The sequence below is a fragment of the Prinia subflava genome, chromosome 8 (assembly GCF_021018805.1).
Source record: "Prinia subflava isolate CZ2003 ecotype Zambia chromosome 8, Cam_Psub_1.2, whole genome shotgun sequence".
Classification (NCBI taxonomy): Eukaryota; Metazoa; Chordata; class Aves; order Passeriformes; family Cisticolidae; genus Prinia; species Prinia subflava.
The window spans coordinates 12,346,907-12,366,673 of record NC_086254.1 but is presented as its reverse complement, the minus strand read 5'-3'; the positions used below and the strand labels follow the sequence as shown (position 1 = coordinate 12,366,673).

At 60.0% G+C, this 19,767-nt stretch overlaps 2 protein-coding genes across 2 annotated transcripts in view; one reads left to right on the top strand and one right to left on the bottom strand.

Annotated features, from left to right (window-relative positions):
- The first annotated feature begins 8,520 nt into the window (after positions 1-8,520).
- On the top strand, positions 8,521-9,761 carry LOC134554412 (uncharacterized). Its single transcript, XM_063404961.1, has 3 exons — positions 8,521-9,057; positions 9,171-9,297; positions 9,434-9,761. The coding sequence occupies exons 1-3, from the start codon at positions 8,735-8,737 to the stop codon at positions 9,602-9,604; spliced, it is 621 nt and encodes a 206-aa protein (XP_063261031.1). The 5' UTR covers positions 8,521-8,734; the 3' UTR covers positions 9,605-9,761.
- A 2,760-nt stretch (positions 9,762-12,521) lies between these two features.
- The window catches only part of UNC13A (unc-13 homolog A), a 31,903-nt gene continuing 24,657 nt past the window's right edge, over positions 12,522-19,767 (bottom strand). Inside the window, exons 34-39 of the mRNA XM_063403109.1 lie at positions 17,777-17,833; positions 17,489-17,569; positions 17,228-17,375; positions 14,794-14,886; positions 14,557-14,716; positions 12,522-14,283 (exon numbers count right to left, since the gene is read on the bottom strand). Of these exons, the coding sequence (XP_063259179.1) occupies positions 13,995-14,283; positions 14,557-14,716; positions 14,794-14,886; positions 17,228-17,375; positions 17,489-17,569; positions 17,777-17,833 (828 nt within the window). The 3' untranslated portion in view covers positions 12,522-13,994. The remainder of the gene's footprint in view (positions 14,284-14,556; positions 14,717-14,793; positions 14,887-17,227; positions 17,376-17,488; positions 17,570-17,776; positions 17,834-19,767) is intronic.

Sequence of the window (19,767 nt, the reverse complement as noted above, 5' to 3'; positions counted from 1 at the left end):
TACTGATTATATATTTGCTGAGCTGACTTGACGGTTATGAAAATTGTATCAAGAGTTTTATTTTTTGACTTCAAAGCCTTCTTAATAAAGACTTTTTACTATATATGAATTCTTGTGCTAGCTACGGTGTCTCCCTGCCTGGAGCCTCTTGGTACCTGTTCCCATTTCCTTGGGCCCAGGGAGAGAGGTGCCAGCCTGGTGGCAGGAGCAGGATCCAGTGGGGACATCTGCCACCTCCCACAGGGGGATTTGTCCCAGGCTGGGTGACCCTGCCCTGGGTCTGGCCTTCTCCTTGTCCCCATGGATGCTCCTGCTCCGGGCGTTGTGATGCTGCTGGACAGGTCCCAGTCCCAAAATCCATCCATGCCCTGGGCTGAGCCCCCGGCGTGGGCAGCAGGGGAGGGGGGAATTCTGCCCCTCTGCCCCGCTCAGGTGAGACCCCACCTGCAGAGCTGCCCCAGCCCTGGGGAACAACAGCAGCAGGACGTGGAGCTGCTGGAGCCAGTGCAGAGGAGAGCACAGAGCTGCTCCAAGGGCTGGAGCCCCTCTGCCCTGGGGACAGGCTGGGAGAGCTGGGGGTGCTCACCTGGAGAAGAGAAGGCTCCAGGGAGAGCTCAGAGCCCCTTGCAGGGTCTGAAGGGGCTCCAGGAGAGCTGGAGAGGGACTGGGGACAAGGGATGGAGGGACAGGACACAGGGAATGGCTTCCACTGCCAGAGGGCAGGGCTGGATGGGAGATTGGGAAGGAATTGTTGGCTGTGAGGGTGGGCAGGCCCTGGCACAGGGTGCCCAGAGCAGCTGTGGCTGCCCCTGGATCCCTGGCAGTGCCCAAGGCCAGGCTGGACAGGGCTTGGAGCAGCCTGGGACAGTGGAAGGTGTCCCTGCCATGGCAGTGGGTGGCACTGGATGACCTTCAAGGTCCCTTTCAGCCCAAACTATTCTCCATGCTCATCATCCCTCACCTCACTTGGACACCCCACTGTCACTCTGTCCCCCACTGTCACTCTGTCCCCAGCTGCACCCACGCTCCGTTTGGCCCCTGTCACCAGGATTTTGTCGTGGCCCTGCAGGGCTGACTGGGTCACTCAGGTGTGTGGGGACAGCAGAGATCTGCTGATAGCAGCACCCAGGGCTGTGGGGACACACGGGCAGCTGGGGGCCATGGCAAACAGGGATCTACACCCCCCTGGAGCATAGCACCCATAGTCCCCATGTGGCTGGGGACACCCAGAGGTGTCACCGCACCACCAGGGCAAAGGTGGCTGCTTTCCAAGGTTACTGGAGTCCCTGTCATGGGGGGAGTGAGGGCTGTGCTGTTGGGGGTCCTTGGGGTGCCCTGCATGAGGGGTCTGGAGGGGCCCTGGGTGCCCTTGAATGGGGACAGTTTTGGGGTGTCCTAAACAGGAGAGGTCTTTGGCTGCCCTCAACAGGATCTTGGGGTGTCCCAGGTGGGATGAGAGTGAGAGTTTGGGGTGTCCCGTGTTGGGGGTGCCTAATGAGGCTTCTCTGTATGCCCCAAGTGAGGGGTTGGGGTGCTCTCATGGGGACCCTTGGCTTGTCCCGAATCAGGGATTGAGGTGCCCGAGCTGGGAGGGATCTCGGGGTGCTGCAGCTCAGGGGGACCAGCCCCGCACCCCCAGGAACTCCTGAGGCCTGGGGAGGGCCTGGGGGACAGAACGGGGCAAAAAGGGGCGGGGAACATAATCCCCTCCCCCTCCAATTAGCGGCAATTAACGGCCATAAAGGGCTGCAGGTGGGGCAGGGGAGCGATGCCCTTTTGGCTTTATCCTTTTTTTCTTTTATATATTCTCTGTATCCTTTACACATATAGTTGTTGCTCTGTAGTTTCATTCTGTAGCTTAGTTTCACACTTTTCCCAGGCAGAAAGGCAAAACAACTTCCAGGACCCCTGTGCTATCTTAGTTTTACTTAGAAACCAAGGTTGAAACCATCTTTCTGAGACATGCTTTAGTAAAAAGGGCCGGGAGCTTATCCTGAGGAGGGGAACCTACAAGGTGCTAGAACTGGGTGGAATTACTTCACCAGGTGCTTTTCTAATTGGAGGATTCTTGTCAAATATGTTAATTTGCAGAATGTATAAGAACTGTACACGGGTTATGTGCAGTGTGCAACTTTGGCCTTTTCTACCTGCTGAATTTGTTCACCTGAGGTTCCTCATAGAAAGGTGCCCTTTTATCACTCTAATTGTGTCTGATTCAGATTTTTAGGGCCAGAGAAAAAGACATCAGGAGGACTGGGGGTCGCTCTGTGGCTGCAAGGGACCTGTGCATGCAGGTGAGGAGCTCAGGGGTCCCACCCACGGTGCTGTGAAGGGAGCTGGAGGGGGCTCCACGCCCTTCCTGCAGGTCTCGGGGGCTCCACGCCCTGTAGTTGTAGGGGCTGTGGTGGCTCTGGGGTCCCCTGGGTCACCTCTGAGGCCTGTAGCACTTTGCAGGGGGCTCGACACAGGTGGAAAGAGGGTTTGGTGTCACCTGAGCACCCACCTGTGCTGCTGCTTGCCCAGCTCAGCTGCCCTGGGCATGGGGAGCTCCCCATGCTCTGCCCATCAAGGACCATGAGCAGGCAGCAGGATGTGTCAGAAATGATCACCACAGCCAGGGGATGATAATTGCAGAATCATAGAATGATTTGGGTGGGGAGGGACCTTAAAGCTCATCTCCCTTTGTCCCTGCCATGGCAGGAACACCTTCCACTGTCCCAGGCTGCTCCAAGCCCTGTCCAGCCTGGCCTTGGACACTGCCAGGGATCCAGGGGCAGCCACAGCTGCTCTGGGCACCCTGTGCCAGGGCCTGCCCACCCTCACAGCCAACAATTCCTGCCCAATCTCCCATCCAGCCCTGCCCTCTTTCTGCTGGATGCTCAGGGCTGGGAGGGGGTGGTTTGGAGCCCCGTGGGGCAGGGCTGTGCTGGGTCCCTCACCGGTGGGGCAGAGTCCTTCCACTACACCTGCCAGGGCCAATGCTCCAGCGCCCAGAGCACAAGAGACACCAAAGACTTGGAGAGCATCCAGCATTCCCTGTTCCTTCTAGGTAAGGTCCTGGCTGTGCAGGGGTGGGGAGGAGTGGGCAGGGCTGTCCCCAGGGCTGGCTGTCCCCAGGGCTGGCTGTCCCCCCGTCCTCCCTGACCCTGGGGAAGGAGCGCTGGGGCCAGAGGTCCCAGTGCTGGGGAGCCTGGCTGTTCACTGGGAATTCCATCCCTCTGTTTTGTGGGATGTGGGGGCAGCCTGGGGGTCCCTCATGTGTGTGGACATGAGAGACCCCTCCTCTGCTGCATCTGCAGGTGCCACTGAGTCCCAGCAGCTGGAGCTGCCATCCTGCACTCGGGCACCCACGTGGGGACAGCTGCGTCGTGGAGGTGGGAGAGGGCTTGATGCCACCCCAAACTGTCCCAAGAGCTGCAGCCAGGCCAGGCCTCAGAGACCAGGACTATCCCTTTGCAGCCAGACAGCGAGGCCCTGGGGCTGTTCTGTGCTCTGCTGGGCATGGAGGTGTCACAGGTGATGGTCAAACTGGTCACTGCTGGCAAGACCTTGGTGAAGGCTCTGTCCAGGCAGCAGCTACTGGATCCCCGGGACGCCCTGGCCAAGCACAGGTACAGACAGGACATGTACAGCTGGATGGTGAGCAGGGTCACTGAAGGGTCACCACACCTCCATAGGACATCTCTGGGTAAGAATAGCTCCCCTCTCCTGGGCTGCCTGGAAGAACTTGATCCTGGTCCTGCTCCAGCTGGGACACGGCTGTGCCTGAGGTGGCTCTGCCTGGGAGGTGCCTCACGCTGGTCTCTGCTGCCGCAGGTTTGAGATGTTTGAGCACAACAGCCCTGAGCAGTTCTGGGTCAGCTGCGCCAACGAGAGGCTCCAGCAGCACTTTAACCAGGTGGGCATCACCCAGGGGTGTCCCCAGGCGTGTCCCTGTGCTGTGAGCCACTGACAGGGGGCCTTGCATGTCCTTGCTGATTTAGTGCTCTGTCTCCATCGTGGCCGTGCTTCAGTCCCTGCAAGCACAGGGCTCAGCAGGGCTCAGCCCTGCTCTCTCCCAAAGTGCTCCACAGAAGGGGCTGCTCAGGGGTCGTATGGAAACTGAGCTGCTGCTTGGGGGCTGAGCACTTTGTCCCCTCCTGGCCACTCCTGATTTCTGTCTCTGCCTTCCAGCACATCTTCCAGCTGGATCAGGAGGAGTGTGTGACCGAGGGGATCCTTGGGTGTTTGTCAAAGCCTGTGACAGCTAGCCATGCCCAGAGCTCACTGAGGGCCAGCTTGGCATCCTGGACCTGCTGAATGAGGAGTGCAAGGTGGGTGAGGGCTGCTGTGACCACCCAGAGCCCCCCCACTCCCCCCTCTGACCTGTTTGCCTTTCAGATGCCTCGAGGCAGTGCTGGGAGCTGGGCCCAGAAGCTTTACCAGCCCCACCCCAGCAGCTCCTACTTCCAGAAGCCCGAGAGGCCCTGGATGCTTTCACTGTCTCCCACTTTGCTGGGAAGGTAAGGGAATGCTCTGGGTGGGGTGGGCTGGGGAGGGGCTCTGCACAATTGTCCCCTGCCTGGAGATCAGGGTGGCACCTTCTGCACCTTCCCAGGGTTGAGAGGTGGATCCTGCTGGGCTGAGACTCCGTACCTGAGGGTAAAACGATGGAAACTGTGTGCTGGTTCCCATCAGCAGCCTTGCAGCAGGGCAAGAGGAGCAGTGTGGCCACCACCACTTCTGACTCCTGCACAGACGTTTCCCAAGAGCTTGGAGTGTGTCCAAGCAGAGCTCTGCACCAAACTGCTCTGGGAAGCTGCAGGCTGAGGCTGCTGTGGGTGTTGTGTCCTGCCAGGTGGAACGCCAGTGTGATGGGTTTGTGGAGAACAGGGCTGCTGTTCCCGAGGAGCTTTTGGGGCTGCTGCGAGCCAGCCTGGTGAGATCCCCTGGCAGACTCTGAGCAGGCAAAGCCTGGCTGGGCTGTGGGAGCCTGAGAGGGACTGACAGTGCAGGAGGTAAATCCCTGTGTGCCAGCCCCACGCAAAGCTGGCCTTGGTCAGGGTGCCCTGAGAGCAGAGACCTTGAATATCCTGGGTGGGAAGGGACCAATGGCAATCGAGTCCAGCCCCTGTCCCTGCACAGACACCTCAACAATCTCACCCTGTGCCTGAGAGTGTTGTCCAAACGCTCCTGGAGCTCTGGCAGCCTTGGGGCTGGGACCATTCCCTAGGGAGCCTGGGCAGTGCCCCAGCACCCTCGGGGGGAAGAACCTTTCCCTGAGCTCCAGCCCAAGCCCTGACACAGCTCCAGCCATTTGTGGGTGTGCCACGAGTTGTGGGTGCTCCCCATCCCATTCCCCTTGTTTCAGCTTCCCCATTTCGGGATCCACCTTGGCCATGTCCCTTCTCAGAGTCCTTACAGTTCTTGCTGCTTCCATGTCTGTAATGCTCTTGTTTCTCCCTTCCACCCTCCATGCACCTGGCAAAAGGTAAGGAGCACCAAGGAAGGTTCTTGAGCTCGCCAGGGAAGGTGCACAGGGCTGCTCCTGGGGCAGGCGGGGCACATCTGGGCAGGGCACAGCTGGATGGGGCACAGCTGGGCTGTGTCTCTGGGTGGGTGTGTTTTGAGGCTGTGGCTCCTGCTGGTGGCTCTGCAGGGACTGCCTGGCTCTCACAGCTCCCTCTAGGCAGTCTGCCCTCCTCCTCCTGGGGGATGGGGATGTCCCCATGTCCCTGCAGTCTCTCGGGTCAGGGGGCCCAGCTGCTCTGGCAGCAGGTCCCTGCCCAGGGGCCAGAAGAGCAAGAAGTCCCTCTCCAGCCAGGTATGGGGAGGGGGCAAATGTGTGCTGGCCCCACCAGGAGCTCTGTGTGCCCTGGGGGCGTCCTTGAGCCCCCAGGGGTTCCTGCTGGCCCTGAGCCTCCCCTGCCTTGTCCCCTGCAGTTCAAAGCCTCCCTGAGCTGGCTGATGGAGGAGCTGGGCAGCCCCCCCCCACCCCTACATCTGCTGCATCAACCTCAGCAGTGGGAACAGTGGGAACAGTGGGAACAGTGGGAACAGCCCTTTGTGTGAGTGCCTGGCTGGAGGGATGGGGATGGGGTAGTCCACTCCTGTCCCCCTTGCCCTGCATGGTTTAGGGTGTGCCAAGCTGGCTGGGGCCTGTTCTGGGTCAGCCCCCCTCTGCCCCAGGTTTTGCTCCAGGCAAGTGGAGCAGCTCCAAGCCTCCATGGTCCTGGAGACCATCCAAATCAGCACCTCAGGATACCCCTCCAGGTATCCCCTTCCCCAGCAGCACCCTGGGTGCTTCCCCCTCTCCAGCCATTACACTTCTGACCCCATTCTGTGCCCCATAGATGGATGTACCAGGAGTTCCTGGAGAGGTACAGGCCTCTGGTGAGCAGAGAGAAGCTGAAGGACACCAGCATGAAGCAGATCTGCAGCACTGCCCTTTGGAAACTGCTTCAGGTAAAGGTCCTGCTTTGGGGATGCAGCTGTGGCACCAGGGTATCCCTTGCAGGTGCTTTTCTCTGCGTGTTGGTCCCAGTGAGGCACAGCAATGGGTGAGCTGGGGTGAACTCTGCCTCTAGGGAGGCTGGATGGGAAGGAAGCCCCTTGGACGAGCCTGGGGAGTGCTCTGCCCCAGCACTGAGTCTCCCTTTGCCGCAGGCCCCCAGCGAGTTCGAGTGTGGGAAGACCCAGGTGTTTTTCTGGGCTGGCCAGGTGTGCGTGCCGGAGGAGCTGCGGGCAGCCAGGGGCCTGGAGGGCTGGGCAGCGCTCCGGGCAGGGCCGTGCTGTGCCGCAGGTGAGCAGGGACAGGGCTGGGGACAGGGCTGGGGACAGATGGCAGTGCTGCTGGCTCTGGGCTGAGCTCTGATGTGGGTGGCCCCGTGGAATGGAGTGCAGGCTCTGCCCAGGGCTGTGTCCTCCCTCTGTCCAGGGAGCCACCCCTTGCCCTGCTCTCTGCCCTTTTCTGTCAGCCCTCGCTGTCCCTTCTCTGGGCTCTCCACTCCTTCCTCAGCTCTGTTTCCTCTCTGGGTTCTGCCACCTCCTGCTCAGCTCTGTTCCCCCTTCAGGCTCTGTCACCTCCTGCCCAGCTCGCTGTTCCCGCTCTTGGCTCTGTGCCCCCTGCCCGGCTCCCTGCCCTCCCTGCAGGGTTGTGAGGATCTGCAGAGGATCAGGGCTGCACAGGTGCTGCAGAGGACCCCGCAGATGGTCCTGGCCCGATGCTTGTTCCTGCACCTGTGCCAGGTCCCTGTCCCCATGCAGGCCTTTGCCCAGGGCCTGTTTGCCCGGGGCTGTTGCTGAGGGGGGGCCCAGCAGGGCAGGGGGTGCCTGGGTCCCCTCTGGGGGTGCCGGTGGCACTGCCCGGTCTGTGCCCCCACGGGGGTGTGGCAGGGTAAGGCTGTGGTGATCCAGGCTGCTGTCCCTGCTGTAATGTTGAGCATTATAAGCAGCTGCACAAGGGCATGCAGATCAAGGCGATGCAGCTGCAGTGCAGGCTGGACCAGCCGGGGGTGTCCCAGGTGCAGGTGCAGGTGCTTTGTGCTGCCCACCTGTGACCTGGCGCTGCCCCAGCTGCCCCCAGGCCTGAGGTGGGTCCCCAGGAGAAGCTGTGCCTCTGGGCTTTGTTCCTGGGTTTCTGTGCTCTTGGTGGCACTGGGATGGGGAGGCTCTCCTGGGTGCAGCCCTGCACAGTGTCATGTGCTGGGGACAGTTCTGGTGTGACACACTCCGCTCTGCTGCTGCTGGCAGCATCCCTTTGCACCATCTGGGTTTCTCTGCTCTGTCGCTGCTCCAGTTTTGGGGGTGTCTCTGGAGGATGAGGGAGGTGGTGTGATCCTGTCTGGGAGCTGGAGGAAGCAGAGCAGGGTAATCCTGCTGTGGGGATCAGCCTGGAGGGGGGAAGGGACCCTCACATGAGCTTTGCCATGGCCTTAGAGCCCATGGGGGTGGCAGGTCAGAGGGAGCTGCTCTCCCAGGCCTGAGCTCCATGTAGGGGGAGTCCAAGGCTCAGAACTCCAAAGAGATGGTGGGAAATGGGGTCTCTTTACAGAGGGGCAACCTCTATGGGGCTCTCAGTGATGTGACACGTGGGGATATGTCCCTGCCCCGGCTCCCAGCCCTGCCTTTTTCCCAACCTGAAAATGAAACTCAAGATAATTTTAGTAAGGAGTAATATAAGAGTGGATCTTCATTTTCTCTGTTCCATCCTAAAGGCCTTCAGAGGCAGTTGTGGAAAGACGTCCACCAAAGCCCAACCCCACAGGGATGAGTACACACTTAGAGGTTTTAGGAAATTAGCATAATTGATAAAAAGCACCAAATAGGAGGACAAGTGGTGATTCAATTTCCCCCCAGGTCAAACCCCTCCTCTGGAGGCCCCAGCTCAGCACCAGCTGTACTTTGTCCATGAAAATGTATCTCAGATAGTTGTTCTTGGCCTTGGTTCCCAGGAAGAGCCAAGATAGCATGGCAGCCCTGCACCTCCTGGGGCTTGGAGCTCTGGAATTTGTTTTGTCTTTCTGCTTAGGGAAAGGCCATGGAAAAGTACTGGGAAAGCTAATTAGTAATACAGTAGGCTACAGAGTTACAAATATATGTGTGACAAATTCAGATAACATAGAAAAGAGGAAAAAAAGGCAAAACCAAAGGGCACCATCTCTGCCCCTCACCTCAGGCCCAGGAGAAGCAGCAGCTGCAGGAGCAGATCTTGGGGCTCAGGGCTGCCCAGGAGCTGCAGTGCCTGTGGGATGAGATGCAGTGGCTGCAGGAGGACACAGCCCGTGATGCCCAGGTCCAGCAGCTGGCACAGCTGGAGAGGCACAGCTGCCTGGGCCAGGAGGTCAAGGAGCTTAGGCAGGCCTGTTGGGGGATGCTTCTGTTCTTCTGGGGCTCCATGGGGCTCTCCTGGGAACATGTAGTGGTCCCTGGAGGGAGCCCACTGGGCAGGGCTCAGGTTGTACCTCCCTTCTGCCTTTCCACAGCGCTTGGTGGAGATGGAGGCTGTGAAGCTGCAGCTGGGGAAGGAGAGGGGTGCCCTGATCCAGCACACGTTGGAGCAGTCACAGGATCTGGAAGGTGAAAGGGGTGCTCTGACCCCCTCATCCCCCTGGGTATGGGCAGGTCCTGCAGGCTCTGTGTGTCTCTGCACATCCCCTCTCAGAGGGGTCGTGCTGTGTCTGTCCCCACAGAGCTGCCCCAGTGAGTGACACAGCAGGGACAGAGGCTGGAGAAGGAGCAGGAGCGCTGGTGGAGCGTGGTGCAGAAATCGCCTGCCTGGAGCAGGACTGTGAGCAGGATGAGGTGGCCTTCCACAGGGTGAGGGCCTGGCAGGGAAACTGGAGCCTCTGGGCAACCCCTTTTTTGTCTGCCCTGGGCTGGGGCCCACGCTGTGCCCAGAAATGCCAGGAGGTGCCCAGACCTTCCCTGTGCACGTCCCCACCCTCTCCTCCAGGTTGTGAAGCTCCTCTGGATGCACACCCCGGCCGTGGGGCTGGAGCAGCCCCTGCATCCTCAGCAGTGTGGAGGTGAGGGGGGCCTGGGGGGCTGCCCTGCATGGCCATCCCCACACTGGGGCAGTCCCAGTCTGTCCCTTGTCCACTGCAGGACCAGTACAGGGACCTGACCTGCTCCTGGTGGACACCAGCCACATCTTCCCTGTGCAGCTGCCCTTCACTGCCTCCCCACTGCACCTGGGTGAGCTCCACATCCCTGAGACCCAAAGCCTGGCCTTGGCCACCTCTGAGCCTGAGGTTGCCCCTGGGCTGCTGCCAGTGGCCCATTTTGAGGTGTCTGAACACTCTAAAGTTTGGGAAGGCCATGAGGGTGGGGGTTCAGCACCTTTTGAGTTTTCACTGGGTTGTTTGGCCACCTTTTAATCATTTGAAGCTAATAAAAGTCTTTGCATGTAACTCTGGCCTTGAGGCTGTTAGCAGGGTGCTGGCAGGGAGTTTAAGGAGGGAGGGAGTGTGAAGGAGTTCTTCAGCCCCTAGAGAAGGGGTGGTCAGAGGGCTTGGAACAGATTTATCTGCTTCCTGTCAAGATAGGGAGGATTTATTTGAATGACCTGGCTTAGATGATGACATGCAGACTTTAACTCTTCAGCCTGTTAAGGTCAGGAGGGTTGGTGGGAGTAAAATCACCAGCTGGAACAGGAGCATTTCTAGAAAGGTTTGGTGCAGTTAATCACAGTTGGGCTTCTCTTGAGAAGGAGTAAAGAATTGTACACTCCTCCCTGAACGACCTGTGCAGGTCCAGTTAAACACTGTCCCACAGCATCCTCTCTCAAGGAATTCCTCTGAGGAACTGCAGTATCTCCTGAAGCCAAGCCTCCCCCTTTCCTCATAAACAGGATCTATTTCAGGAGTAGATGAACTCCTGAAAATGCTGTGTCCTGGTCTTGAGTTATAATGGCTTTGGGAACCTGAGGACTGAGAGGTGCATGAAGGTGGTAGGATGAAGTGTCATGAGAGTCAGGGCTCAGAGGGACTTGAATTTAAATTCAAGAACCCAACTATTTTCCACTCCGAGATTAAGGCGAGATATGATGGTGGAAAGATGGAGCTGTAATAGCCAATCCTGCCCTCTGGCAGTGGGAAGCCATTTGACCTTGTGCTGTCCCTGCAGGCCCTTGTACAAAGTCCCTCTCCAGCTCTTCTGGAGCCCCTTTAGGCACTACAAGGGGCTCTGAGGTCTCCCTGGAGCCTTCTCCTCTCCAGGCTTAAAGGAGTTTGGTTACACCAGGTCCTGCTGGCTGGGAGTGACTCCATTTTCCCACCTGAGGTGAGTTTGGGTTTTCCACTGCCCAGCATTGCATCCCAGAGCTCACAGACCAGGAGGCCACCAGAGCTTCACTTGGATTATTGAACAGGGTTTTGAGGGCAACAGTCTCATGGACCATATTTATTGTCCTGCTCACAGTGAGCAGCTGGTGCATAAATGATTATATTGTTTAAATTGGTGTTAATCAACTCCTCTGAGGACCATGGGAAGTTAAAGTAAGTCATAAAACAACTTCACCCACCTCTCCCTTCTCCACAGGTTCAACTCCCCTCCCAAGTTCTCCACCTCCTTCCGAACAGCTGTGCAGGGGGGTGGGCAGTGGGGGTTGTGCCCAGTCCATCACCCCATGTCTCTGCTGCTCCTTCCTCCTCCTCTTCCTCCTTCCCCGCTCTAGTGTGGGGTTCCTCCCATGGGTGCCAGCCCTCCAGGAATCTCTGCCATGGATGGATCCTGAGGTTCTGTGCAAGCTGCTACAGCCTCAGGTGCTGCCAGGAGCCTGCCCTAGCACAGCCTTTGCACAGGCTCAGAGCTCCCTCAGGGTACATCGCCCTGCTCTGCTCAGGGTCCTCCATCTCTGCTCCCCATGCACCTCCCTGGGCTGCAGGGGCACAGCTTGTGTTTCCATGGCCTCCCAGAGACCCTCTGCTCTCTTTTCACATGGGCACATGATGATTAAAGCTAATTAATTAATCTAAAAAACCTCAAGAAAGGGTGTCTGCATCAAGAATCACTGGGAAAAGACAAGAGCCCAGGAACAAGGATGGGGTTGGACTCGAGCTTTGAAGTCCCTTTCAGCCTAAGCCATTCCATGATTCTAGCAAAGCCTGGTGCCAGCCCCACAGTTCTCAAGGATGAAGCAGGACTCTGCTGGAGCTCAGGAACAGCCCCAGCTCTCTCTGTAGGTCATTGGGGCTCTGCATTCATCAAATCCACATCAATCCAGTTTAGTGGGGAAAGTGTTTTGAGGGACTGTGTCAAAAGCCCCGCAGAAGTCTGGGAAGGTGCCACCAACAGCTCATCCTTTATCTGCTGATGGAGTTATCCCATCATGGAGGGCCATGAGACCACCAAGGGATGGGTTTGACCCCGTGAGGCTGTGTTGGCTGCCTCTGATCACTGCCATGCCTGGGAATTATCAGCATTGTGCTTGGGAGTAGTGTCACCTCCCAGGACACAACTGTCCCAGCTCTGCAGCTCCTCCCGAGGGGAGGCAGAGGGGCAGGGGCTGAGCTCTGCTCTGGGACAGGAGCCCAGGAAAGGCTGGAGCTGTGTCAGGGCTTGGGCTGGAGCTCAGGGAAAGGTTCTTCCCCCCGAGGGTGCTGGGGCACTGCCCAGGCTCCCCAGGGAATGGTCCCAGCCCCAAGGCTGCCAGAGCTCCAGGAGTGTTTGGACAACGCTCTCAGGGATGCTCAGGGTGGGATTGTTGGAGTGTCTGTGCAGGGACAGGGGCTGGATCAATGATCGCTGTGGGTCAGATCCAGCTCAGGACATTCCAGGACTCTGTGTTCCTGTGATTCCATTTAACACCTGCCCTTGGTTTTGTAAAGGCCTCAGGGAGGCTGAGTGACAACAGGGATCATCCCTGGGCTATTTGTCCTTGGAGCTGGTTATCCTTGGAGCTGATTATCCTTGAGGTTGGATATCCCTGGTTTTCCCTTTAAAGGTATAAGTGCTGCACTGGGGTGGGAGTGAGGCTGGGAAGCCCCCAGGTGCCTGTCCCCTCCCAACTCTCCACCAGAGCCACAGTGAAGGGTGTGCTTTTTAATGTCAGTTATAATAAAATATTTTTACAGAGCCCAAAAAATTCAAAATAGTGCAAAACATCTCACTGTCATGCATCCATGGGAGCCGCCGCCATCGGCGGGACAGACACACAGGCATCGGTGACACTGTGCTACAGGAGCAGAACTGGTCAGTTCAATCACATGCCAAACAGGGGAGGGGGCACAGGGCCGGGGGCACCGCGGCCGGGCTGTGCAGGAGCAGCCGGTAGAAAAAGGGTGTAAACATTGAACAGAAACCAGAGAGCAAAGTGAAACCCTTTGGTCCCAGGCAAACGCTCCAGGCAAGGGAGCGTGGGGGCCACTCGGGGTACCCTGTTTTGGGATGGGAGGGGGCTGAGAGAGCTGTATTGACTTGTGGGGTCATGAGGCCTCTGTCTGCCCCACACTCGGGGCACACTGGCCAGGCCACCCAACAGCACACACGCAGGCCTCCCAGGCACTCGCACGAGACATGCACACCACTTAGCACACAGAAATGGTGCTCACTGGGGAACTGGGGGGCACAGAACTGGTGCTTACTGGGGGACTGGAGGAGGGCTTCTCTGGGGCGGGGTGGGAAGGGTTTTGCTTGCGCCAAGGAGATCCCATGGGCTGCACTGCTCAGGGAGGCTGGTCCCCACCTGCTGGAGCAAAGAGGAATGAGTCCCTCTGCTCTGTGCCCCTAGCCCCCATCTCCCCAAGCCCTGGCACCTTGTGGGGGGCAGTGGGGCAGCCCACGGTGGCAGCAAGGCAGGGAAGACAGAATATGGGCCGGGGGCTGCTCCCTGCTGCTCCCGACCCTGGTGATGCTGCTGCCAGCCAGGGAGGGGACCCTGTGCGGGGCCCGTGGGGGCTGCACCCATCAACCCAACAGCCCCAATAGCCCTTCCGGGTGCAAGACACAGCCTGTCCAGCTGCCCTGTATGTACAGGTATTTACATATGTACACGTATGTGCTCAGGGCTGGCAGCCACCCTGCCCTCAGGACACACCACTCAGGGATGGGGACAAGGGGCCACCTCGCTGTGCCAGCCACTCACCAACACCCGCACATGGTACCAGACACACACACGCTCTGCAGCCCTTTCCTTGTGTCACTCGGTGAGGTTTAGGGCTGACTGGGACAGTGGAGCTTCAGGGATGGGCCACTGGGGTTCCTCCATCTCAGACAGGCTGGGGAAGGGTGGATGCTCCCCTCACCCAGGCTCGGCTCCAGCCCTTCCCTGCAGCCCGCCCCATCCCAGCACCTTCCTGCGGGATGTGACGGGACCCTGGCTGTGCTCGGCACCGCTGTCACCCGGCCAGCGGGGCCAGGGAGGGAGGGGAGAGTCTGTCACTGCAGCCACAGCACCCCTTCCCCAGGGCCGGGGCAGCGACTCCTCCGTGGCCGCTCCTATGGCTTATACACGGCTAGAGGATTCTGTCAGGGGGCTGGGAGTGGGAGGCGAGGGCTGGGGGGGCCAAAGGGCTTTAACTGCTGCCCTCCTCGGCCGAGCGTGTGTCCGACTTGAGCTTGACGAACTCCTTGGCCACCTCGTCGTTGTTGCGCTGGGAGAGGATGCGCAGCACGGTGAGCCCGGTGTCGTCCATGTGGATGCGGCGGCCCAGGGGCAGCCAGCAGGCGCAGCCGGGGCGCTGCAGGATGTCCCGGAGCTGCAGCACGGCGATGCCCACGGTGCGGTCCTCCCGGGCGAAGCAGTAATCCTTCACACACACCTGCAGCTCGTAGCACTCGGGGCCCGTCTCAGTCCCCAGCGTGCTGACGGGGGCAAGGGAGGGGCAGTGTTGGCAGGTGGGGTCACACTCCACCCCGGCCCTAGTCTAACAGCCCCTACATGGCTGCTCTCTCCAGCCCCACCCCTAGAAAAGCCTTTTCCTTTTTACTCCTGGTCCCCCCTCCCTACCAATGAGAAAATACCTCAAACATCCCATTGGGGATGAGCAATCACCCTGGCACACCCCAGGAGGTCTTCACATGCTGGGGACACATCCCCAGCCTGTCCCCACATTCCCAGCCTGGGGTGCCACTCACAACTGGAAGCTCTCGTTGTACTTGGGGGCCCAGCTGTTGTTCTTGGATTTGGTAGCGAATTTCCTCTTCTTGTCACTGAGGTGGGGCCCGATGATGTTGACCTCGATGAAGGGCCGGAATATGCCCGAGGTCTGCCACTTGAGGTCATTGGCAGCCACCACTGCAAGGAGGGGACGGGTGAGGCTCGCAGAGCACTGTCACCTGCCAGACCCCAGCACCCTGGCCAGCAGAACCCACCTTTGACGGTGACTTTGTGCTCACCACTGCTGGGATGGGTCAAGAGCTCCACGTGGATGGACACCTCCCCAACGGGGTCATCCACGCCAGAGCCTGTGACAGAGGGAGGAGATGGAAGTGCCTGTTTTCCCAATATTCCAGACATGCCCTGCCCAACAGTAACCCCACTGAGGAGGCACGTCACCGCAGGGTGGGAAGGGGTGGGCATCAGGGCATGTCCCAAAGGGTTGTGGGCACAGCAGTGCAGGTGCAGCAGCTGTGATGGACATGGCAGGACACCTCCAGCAGCAGGTTGACTCTGCCATCCCACCCCTGTGAACCCCCCTTTGTCCAAGCAGGAGTGAGGGGCAGAGGACAGTGGCACAGCTCCCCGTGCTCTGGGGGTGTCATGGGCACAGCACTGGGCAGGAGGGACCTGGAGCAGCCACAGCCCCGCCAGTGTTTCGAGGCTGACCCACCCCCTCATACCCCTCCAGCCCAGGGAACACATCAAGCCCAGGGGTCCCCGAGCCTGGGGACCTTGAGTGACCTTTGGCCAACAGTCCAACCCACCCCATGCCACCCCAGAGTTGTGCATGCACCCATGGGTGAAGGACGGGGGTACAAGGCAGAGGGACAGGCTCTGTGGGTCTGACTGCGCCAGAGATCCACCAGGGCTCAGTGGTGAGCTCCCAGGGTGGGAACAGCAGTGGAAGGAGGGTGTGTCCCCAGTGTCGCTGAGGGTGCCGGCTGGCCGAGGCTGGCGATGGCACACTCCCCTCCATCCCCCGGGCCCGCCCCCGCATGCTGAGCCGGGATGGAGGCGATGGCGGTGGGGAGGGGGTCTGGCATGGAAGGCCAAGCGGGGGTGCAGCCCCGGCCCCCAGCGGGGTGTGATGGAGGCCAAGCAGGGCCCGTGGGGGGTTCATTCCCTGCGCCCCAGGACAGGCAGACGGAGCGCGCCGGAGCAGGGCTAGTAATGGTCCTTAGGGCAGCAGGGTGGGCACAGGATATGGCCACATGTCCCAGGGGAGGTCATGGTGGGTGACAATGTGGGGTGCCCAGAGTGTGCGGGCAGACACCCCCACTCCCATGGGGACAGCCCCCGACCCGCTCTGGGTGTGGCCAATATGGCTGAGCACAAACTCCCCCCAGAGTGGCCCTGGGACTGACAGTTTGCCCATTCTGGGGGTCCCCGAGGCCAGTGATGCTGGGGGGGTCCCCAGGCCACCCCAGCCCGCGGTGCTGGGACTGTTACTAGCCCAGGCCGGCGGCAGGCAGGTGCAGGGGTGGGCGAGTAGCACACGTACCCTTCTCAGGATAAACCTCTTCACTAAGGGTAAACCTAATCCCTTTCCCACCATGAACTAGTGGGAAGGAGAGAGAAAGAGACAGAGACACGGCACAGAGTACACAAAGAGAGGAGGAAGGAGATGAAAGAGGAAGGAGATGACAACAAAGAGAAGAGGGAGGAGATGCAAAAAAAGGGAGGAGGGAAGAGATGAAGAAGAGAGGAGGAAGGAGATGAGGAAGAGAGGAGGGAGAAGACGTGTGTGGCAAACAGGAACAGTGAGGGGGGGGAAACAAAAGAGAAAGAGAGATCAGATCTCGCAGACAGACTGACGGCCAAGCACCCGGACAACACTGCAGCGACACAGGAGTGCCAGGCACCCCCAGCTCCGAATGTGGGCTCCTGGGGACAGGGTACACCCAGGGGTGCTGGCACCCATCAGACCCAACCCCACGCCCCTGACATGGCTGGCACAGGAGGCACAGACAGGACAGACGTCCCTTGAAGGAGACTCACGGACAGCAAACGCACGTCCCACTCCCCGAGGACGCAGACAAGCCTGGCTGGGGCACCCTGCAGTGGCCCATGACCACCACTGAGCATCTCAGGGCCCTCCTCCAGCAGCCAAGGGGAAGAATAAAGGGCAGTGTTTAGAGCTGAGGGCTGATCCTGCCCTGGAAGGTGCCCAGCATCCTGCACAGCACCCCAGAAACCTGTAGCCCAGATCAGGGGCTTGGGCACCCAGCATGCCCAGGCCAGGCCCTGGCACAGCATCCGGGTCCTGTGGACCCTGTGACTGGTCTGTGCTGGGTGCATGGGGCCATCCAGAGGGGACAAAAGCTGTGACACCTGGCTAGAGGGTGACCTTCTCCCCACCCACAGGACCCATTTCCATGCCAGTCCAGCAATGTCCTGGCACTGGGGACCCACTGTTCTTGCTGGTGGGGGACTGGGGAGTGCCAGGCTGCTGCTGCTGCTGGGCATCCATGGCCCCTCTTCACCTGCAAGGCACAGGAGGAAAAAGCCCTTCCTTCTCCACCCACCGTGAGCCTGGCTGAGACCCCCAGCCCCACTGGGACAGAGCCAAGGTGGGTCATGGCCACAGGGCAGCCAAGCCCCTGGGGAGGATGAGGGCCCAGTGGGGACCAAGGCAGCCTGTCCTACCCTGTGACGACTGGGTCTGCACAAAGGTTTTGATGAGGAGATCTGTGGCCTGGGTGTAGAGGGACAGGGCATAGCGCAGCGACTGCAGGTCAGGACTCTTCTCCAGGAACGTTTTCTTCAGCCCCACACCGCCAGCATGGAAGTATTGCTGGAGAGGGAAAGGCCTCAGGATGCTCAGCAGTTCTGCGAGGATCTGGTGCTCCCCATGGGCCTCAGGGTCAGAGCCCCAGGGGCACCCCAAACACCCCAGAGTGCCCTCACCTTGATTGTGTCCAGTGCCAGCTCCACCACTGCACACTGTTTGGGGGTCAGGCTCTTGGCTTCCTCACGCACCATGTGGTCCTGGGGGACACAAATCCTGCTCTCAGCACAGGACCAGGACCCTGCTGCCCCCAGCCCAGCCCTGCCAAACCAGCAAGGGGACAGTGGTGGGGTCCTGGCAGCAGTGGCACTGGCACTTACCCTAGAACAGAGAGCAACCCAGCACCCCAGTACCCCCAGCCCTCACCTTCAGCTCGGTGACCCCCAGCCCAGCCCCCCAGCCCTCACCTTCAGCTTGGAAAGCTGCCCCAGCTCCTTGGCCGCGTTGAAAATCATCTGTGTGCCCTGCAGAGAGCAAAGAGACAGGGACAGCCCCGGTGAGCAGACGGGCTGGGGGTGGCATGGCCAGGCTGGGCACATCGTGCCAGAAGCTTGCTGCAGTTCCAGGGGCTCCTCCAGGCTCCAGGGGACAGCAGCCAGGAAGGTGACACAAGTACCAGGCCAGCAGCCCCCGTCTCAGCCTGAGTTCTCAGCACACCTGTGAGGTTGAGGCTTGGGGACCCCAGGGCAGGACGTCACCCTGGTGTCAGGGGCCTCATGCTCTGCTCAGGACAAGCAGCTCGGCCCCAGAGTCCCATCCTGCTCCCCGTGCTCCAAGCACCTGCTCCAGCAGGGCCTGGCACAGCACGGCACTGACCACTCGGACGTTGGACACGGCGGGAGCAGAGAGCGAGTGCGAGGGGCAGCAGGCAGGGGGAGGATGTGTCCTGTACCCCACAGCCACCAAACAGCCCCTGGCCGCACGGAGCCCTGCCCAGGCCCAGGAAGGTTCCCAGCCCCTCGGCACTCCAGGGAGCCCCCAGGTTCCCACCTGGGCTGCCTCTGCCTGACCTATACCCCCACCATGGCAGGGGCCACAGAGCCTTTCTGTGGGGCCCATGGGCACAGCAGCTCCCTGGATGGGCAGATCCCACTCACTGCCCTGGGCTGGCACCTCTGACTGGGCTGACCACAAGCTCTCCTCAGCTCCTCTAGTGTGTGAATGCAACTGGATGAACTGGGGCCCAGACACCTCCACCACCTTCCCTCTCCCAGCACCAGCAGTTCCAGTCCCTCCTAGCACAGAAACCTCAGCATCTCTCCCATTAACCAGTACCTGCTACAGGGATCTGCCCCCTCCATGCCCCCATTAACCCTTTGTGTCCACCCCTCTGCTCGCCCCACCCACTTCTGTCCCATTAATTCCACCCTCACTGTTCCCATCTCCTGCAGTCAGTGAACAGGCTGGGAGTTGGGGACACTGGTGTCCCCAAAACAGAGCACGACAGGACACCATACTGAGCTGGGATCCCCCAACCCAGAGCACGAGGGATAAAGGACAGGGAGGAGGGAAGGGGAGAGAGCAGTGCCAAGTGGGGAGCAGAAGAGCCATGTCCTTACTTCAGTGTGACTGGGCAGCCTCACCCTGCCCTGGAAGAGAATAGCAAGGGTCAGTTACTGGTGGCCCCAGCAGCGTTGGGCCGCTGCTCCAGGCCCCCCACATCTCCTGGCCATGAGGGCTCTGGCCCTGTACTCTCCTCTGGCTCTGCGCAGTTCTCCACTGGTGCCGCTGGTTCAGCACCAGGTCACAGCTGCAAAGGCTCAGCCCATGCTAGTGCTGGTGAAGCTGTGGTGAGTGTGTCAGGTCTCTTCTGAGGGCGGGCAGGTTTGCTCCCCACCCCAGTGGGGCTGGGAGATAGAGGGAATCAGCTCACCCAGCACACCCAGGAAACCGGGCAGGAGCCAGCGTCCCCCAGGAGAGGAGAGGGAGCCGCAGATGGATGCTGGCATGGTTCTTCCCAAGAACCAGGATTTGGGGAGCAGGCTGGGGTCACTGCTGGGCCCCCACCCTGTGGTGAGGAGCCCCAGACAGGGCAAGAGCCCATGTGCTGGAGAAAGCCCTTGGAGCAGGGCTGGGGCTCAGCAAGGAAGGGGGAGAGGGCTCAGAGATCCAGAGGATCTCAGCAGCCTCAGGGCCCTCACTGTGCCCAGCATGGCCCAGCATGGCTCAACATGGGGGGGTCCCTCTTCCTGAGCCCCCCACAGTGGGATGGGATTGTGTGGAAGGTCTCCCATGCATGAGGTCTCAACCCCTTGCCATCCCAGCCAGGCAGCTGGGGCTGAGAGCTGTGGAGCAGTGTCCCCCATGGGGATGGGTGACACCCCACATCCACCCCACGGGGACTAAACACTACAGAGCCCCCACTCCCTACCCCGGGGACACACAGGACTGGGGCTGT